The sequence below is a fragment of the Ipomoea nil genome, unplaced genomic scaffold, assembly GCF_001879475.1.
Source record: "Ipomoea nil cultivar Tokyo-kokei standard unplaced genomic scaffold, Asagao_1.1 scaffold0688, whole genome shotgun sequence".
NCBI classification, from domain to species: domain Eukaryota; kingdom Viridiplantae; phylum Streptophyta; class Magnoliopsida; order Solanales; family Convolvulaceae; genus Ipomoea; species Ipomoea nil.
This window is the reverse complement of record NW_017617116.1, coordinates 95,929-101,928: the sequence shown is the minus strand read 5'-3', so window position 1 is coordinate 101,928 and position 6,000 is coordinate 95,929. Positions and strand designations below refer to the sequence as shown.

The 6,000-nt window shown below is 27.4% G+C and overlaps 1 protein-coding gene across 1 annotated transcript; it reads right to left on the bottom strand.

The window, feature by feature from the left end:
* Nucleotides 1–3,785: 3,785 nt before the first annotated feature.
* LOC109175488 (protein RALF-like 32) lies at nt 3,786–4,349 on the bottom strand. Its single transcript, XM_019324746.1, has one exon. The coding sequence runs from the start codon at nt 4,158–4,160 to the stop codon at nt 3,813–3,815; it is 348 nt and encodes a 115-aa protein (XP_019180291.1). The 5' UTR covers nt 4,161–4,349; the 3' UTR covers nt 3,786–3,812.
* Between the last annotated feature and the right edge of the window lie 1,651 nt (nt 4,350–6,000).

Here is a 6,000-nt window from a genome sequence, read left to right as displayed (position 1 = left end):
ATACTATTGATTTATGTTTGTTTTATTTTTGTGTTAATAAATAAATAAATAAATATATATATATATATATATATATATATATATATATATATATATATATATATATATATATATATATATATACCATATCCCTTGGGCATTTTCAGACTATTGTTTTCTAGTTTTTACCCCTTTCTACTGATGTTTTCATTGTTGAAGGTATTTTTTTCTTTTTCACAAAATCATTTACAATAGTGTTAAAATCAAGTTGTACTACATCATATCAAACTAAGGTATGTGTATATATTATTAGAATTACCATTTAAATAAGTCATTTTTAGATTTGGTTTGAGTTTTTGAATATATTTGTGTGAATACTTATTTAGATTATTTATTTTGTGATTGAACAATGTCTAGTGTGCATATATGTATATGTGTGTGTGTGTTTATAATTATTTGTAATCTTGTGTGTGTGTGTGTGTGTTTAACCTTACATTATATAGTGAACTATTGTGTATTATGTGTTTGTGCATTATTTTATTTATAATTATTCATATATATGTGGAAGTGTGCATTTTATATGTGTGTATTTATTATTATGTTTGTATATAATTCTTTAAGATATTAAGTATATTATTTGTAATATATTTATGTGTTTGTAATGTAAATGCTTTTGTAGTTGTTTTATACGGTTAATATACATGAACATCCAAAATGGATGTATAATTGATTGTTACCAAAAAAAATGGTACATTGATAAGTTTTTAATGAATGTTGAGAAATTTGTAAATTATACAAGCACACTTTCTGTATACGAGGCTTCAATGCATATTAAATGTCCATGTAATAAGTTTATATAGAGATATTATTGTATTACCTTTTGCTACATTTGATGAAGGTGAAATTTAAATATGCGGCGTGCTATTTTGTTTGTAACATAGCAAAATGAACCAATTTAGAGATCTCATATTCTCTAAAGTAAAATTTTTAACTTCATTCTATTACTAGTTTTTTACGCGCATTTCAAAAATAAGATAATGTTTAATGATTATTTTTAAATAAGTAATTCCAAGTATATCAATGCAAGATTATATAGGAGATGTTCATGCATAGGTAATTGAATGTTGAATTTGTTTATTTAAATCAGTAATTCAAAATATATAAATGCAATATAATATATGAGAGATTTAATTATTTTAATTGTCACTAAAATAAATGTTTATAACTTTTTAATAACGCAAATCTAAATACTTAGTTTAAAAACGATAGTCTAAATAAATATTATTTTTGGTTTAAATTTCTCTAAGCCTTCTTAATTATCTTTTGGATTGCATTGTCATTGTCCTCATCTTCAGTACTTGTCCTCTTGTTTTATTGATTGTGTGTCATGTTCAATTGTGTTACTGGTAGTAGCATAGAGGGCAGTGCAATGCAATGAGATTATGGTGTAGGAAATTTTTGATTTGCCTTGCTGTGTATATGACTGGGATGTTAGTTGTACTATGAACTCTTTATTTTGCAAGCGCCTATTGATATTTGGCAGTGATAGTTTTTTCCCCTACATGTTTCATGTGTTGTAAGATGTGTGTCGTATATTATCATGTGAAAGTATTGAACAAAATATTAATATTTATTATATTTGTATAAAATACTTTGTAATAAATATAGAGTTAATACCCAAAATCGTCATCGACTATAGTGGTTTTTCTCAATTTCGTCCTAAACGACTTTGGTGACCTAATATCGTCCCAGACTTTTGTGTTTCGCTCAATTTAGTCCTCCATTTGTTATTTCGTCAAATTGGTGTTAAATTAAGGGACAATTCAGTAATGTCAATATTGATCTCTCTTTACTTTCAACTTGTGAAGTGTGAAATTCCTCTTTCTTGTACGAATTACACGCAGAATTACTCCCGGACCTGCAAATCAAATTTTATATTCGCAGTTTTAGGAGTAATTCTGGGAGTAATTCGTAAAAAAAAAAAAAAAAAAAAAAGATTTTGCAGTTCACATGTCTATGAGTAAAGAGATGTCAATATTAAAATTACTGAATTGTCTATTTATTTAACACCAAATGGACAAAATAACGAATGAGGGACTAAATTGAGCAAAAACACAAAAGTCTGGAACGATATTAGGTCACCAAAGTCGTTTAGGACGAAATTGAGAAAAACCACTATAGTCGATGACGATTTTGGGTATTAACTCAATAAATATATAACATATTTTGTATTATAACTTTGATACTAATTACAAGATAGTGTAAACAGAAGACAATGGACAATGTAGTAAATATAATTAAGTAATGAATTTGAAGGTAAAGAATGTTTGAATTGTAGAAAATAAAGATAATATAACTAATGAAATTATAGCTTTTTTTTTATAATGAATAATTTTTTTTGAGTAAAGGCATTATAGACGTCTAAATTCTAAATTAATTAAATATATATGTATTATTTTTGATTGTAGCTACTAATTTATTTAATTTAATAAGATTTATAAAGTGATGTAGTTACTTTTCATCAAGAACAATGAAGTCATTAATTTTTTTTATTTTCATTCGTTGTTGAGACAAATTATTTTGGGAGTTTGTCACTGACAATTGCTACAATTGCCATCAATCCAGGATGATAATAAATAATATAATTCCAAATATATGGTTACAATAGATATTTTTATAATGATATAGTAAATATTAAGTTACAAATTTTTTCAGGAATTTTCATGCACTGATAAAATTTTGAGAATGATGTGTAAACTTGTTTACTTGAGCCAGAGAGATGTCAATATTGTTAATTCTTTGGAAAATGGTCATACCGTTTTAGAATCTAGGTGTAGTTGTATTTCTAATTAACAATTGTGTAGTTAGGTCGCACGATTTGACAATGATGTAAGAACAATTTTGTCCGAAAAAAATAATAGTACAGTATTTGTAAAATAATGTACAATTGTACCATTATAGACTTACATTATAAAATGTTAATACCATAATAACTTAAATCATCATTGCAATAATGCAAAAGGATAATTGAAATATTGAGTCTTATTTTAAATAATCAAAAGAAGATTAATTAAATGAAAAAAAAAAAAACTTTAACATAAATTTGTGTTTTTTTTTTAATGCAAGCAAATGATTTTCAATGTTCATGATTTATAATTTTTGATGATCAATTTTGAATGCTATGTATTTAGTCGGATTAATTATTTGACAAAAGTTTAATTTAATTTTTATATTGTATTTTTTAAAATATTTTTTTAAAATATATTTTAACATATTCGTAGTATATGTCAGATTGGGACGAGGTTCGAACCTAAGACCTTTTTTTTTTTTTTTTAGAAGTTAATGAGTAAGTTATGAATAATAAATAATTAACTAAAGTTTATACTAACGAAATACATGGTTATTTAAGGAAAGGAAATAATATAATAGAAGATAAATAAGAAAAATTATATATATATATAAAAAATACTAAAATCAATATAATATTAACCATTAATTTCAACAAACAACTATACTAACATTTTTTTTCATTAAAGTTTAACTTTATGGCTCTCATTAAATTTATATAGATGTAGATAGATTGTAGGTGTGGATATTATCAAATTTGTAGATGTAGATATAAATAGCTTACTAAAATTATCTAAAATCTTATATGTTTTTTCTTCAATTCTATTATATAAAAATAAATAAAATAAGACGATTAAACCCGTTAAGATTATATTCAATTATTCATCACCAAAACAAATAAACAGTATATCTCACATAGTTATTACCAATTTCAGAAAGCGAAAAAAAAAAAAAAAAAAAAAAAAAAAAACAAAATATAAGGATTTTCATTGATCATCTCTACAGCGGTAGTAACTTGAACACCCTCTATCATGAGGGTTAGAAGGCTCTGGAACACAGCTCCGAGTATACGGCTTACCGGGGCCGCCGCTGTTGCACACCGGCTCGTCCCGCTTCAAGGCTCCGGTGGAGATGTGCTTCCTCTCTTCGAGAAACCGCCGGCTGACTTCCGACTCCATCAGCATCTCTATCTCGTCGGCGCTGCACTCGGCGATGGAGCCGTTGCATCGCGATCCTACGCGGGGCGAGACCGCGGCGGCCGGGAGGAGTAAGAGAGAATGGATTAGGAGGTAGAATTGGAAGAGGAGAAGGAGGTTTCTAGCGGTGGATTTCATTTTTCTTCGATGTTTTTTTGTGTAGGGTTTGTGTGAGAGAAAAATTATATAGGCAGCATATGGGGTTGAATGTATGTTTTTCTATGATGGTAGTGGAAGTCAGAGTAGGAGCATAGGGACCGCACTTCACCCACTATATGCATGATTGAGCATTGTCACGCGGAAGAAAAGGTGGGTTTGAGGAAGACTAACTTTGATTTAAAGAAAAAGTGTTTACTCCTTTCTCTCTCTCAAAAAAAAAAAGTGTTTACTCCTAGTACAATAAGTTATGTTTGTTAAACCTAGCTGAAAAGGTAGCTAAAAGCTGAAAAATTATAAGTTAGGAGCTCAAAACTGAAAAGCTGTTATGCTTGAAAGTGTTTGGTAAAATTAGCTTTTTGATAAGCAGATAAATGTGAAAAGACAAAAAATGACATCTTCATAAAATTTAAATTAAAATTAATTTGTTCACATATTAACATTTAACATTTTGTCTTAAACAAAATTAACATTTTAAAATAAAATTATTAGCATAATCATGATCTAGCATCCCATAATGAAGTAACAGTATTGTTGGGAATCTCGTTCATCTAATAATAATAATAATAATAATAATAATAATAATAATAATAATAATAATTACGGTGAAAGATAATGGAGAAAGTGAAAAAAATTTTAATTTGGAAGGATAGATGATGTCATTTCTTTAAAATAATAAGGACAAAGATGGAAAAAAGTTAGGAAACTACTAGCTTATTTTAAGCTACGAGCTTATTTTGGGAACATTACCAAACAGAGCTTATAGCTTATTAGTAGCTTAAAATAAACTATAAACTTCTAAATAAGCTCTATCAAACAGACTCAATATGCAATATTTGAGAGAAGAGACCAATGTTTAAATATTGGCAGCAATAATATGGAAATTAGGTTTAAAGTGAACAGATTTCTTGTGCGTATCGGCCGGCATTTGGCCATGTATGTTGAACTATTGAGCCACCGTATTACATCTTTCTAAATATTTTGTCGGGTTGAGGTGTGGCCGTGTGGGGCTCTTGGGACGGGAGAAGAAGGTTTTGAGAATTTAGGATTAGTATGTATAAAAAAATGTGTTAAATAAGTTATTGAATAATGTGTTTAATTAATTTATTAAACAATTCAAGTAAAATATGTGTGCAATGGTCTGGATAATTTTTTTCTTCCAATATAATTTGAGGTGAAAACATTTCATTATTTCCTTCCAACTAGCACAACAAAGCTAGAAAAGAAAAAATAATTCTTATTATATGTATAATTTAAGCAATGTGACTAGATTATATTGGGGGACACTAAGAAAAAAATTGCACATATTTTGTCCGTTTAATGGTTCATTTACATACAATTTAAGTTCAATGATTTAATTGTGCAAAATTTATAAGCTCAATAACTTATTTCACACATTTTATTTTTCAATTTAACTTTTGGTTTATTATGAAAAAATAATATACTACAATTTTTGTTGCCCTCTTTCTCGTTCATCAATAAAATTACAACACATTATAGCATGAGTACGTTTTACTAGCTCTTAGTTTATTTAAAGTTGTGTTTCACTTTATCTATATGTTTATGGGTAAAATTTGTTAGTGTTGTCTTCTCTATTGACTCTTACGTATAAAGATATTTGTGTCATATCAAATAATTCAAAAGATCAAAGAAAGTGGTTAATTCAAGGTTTTTTTGTAATATGTACAACCTTTTACTCTAATGTCTTTGTGTGTGTGAGCATGTGTAGAGAAAGATTCACGTGAGAACAAATTTCCACGTAAAAAATGATGACTGATTTGATTCATCCATTTAGGTAGATCAATAGTTGATGGTTACTAAA

What these genes read in the sequence shown, in the direction of transcription:
- LOC109175488 (XM_019324746.1), bottom strand. Translation starts at nt 4,160, where the DNA reads ATGAAATCCACCGCTAGAAACCTCCTTCTCCTCTTCCAATTCTACCTC.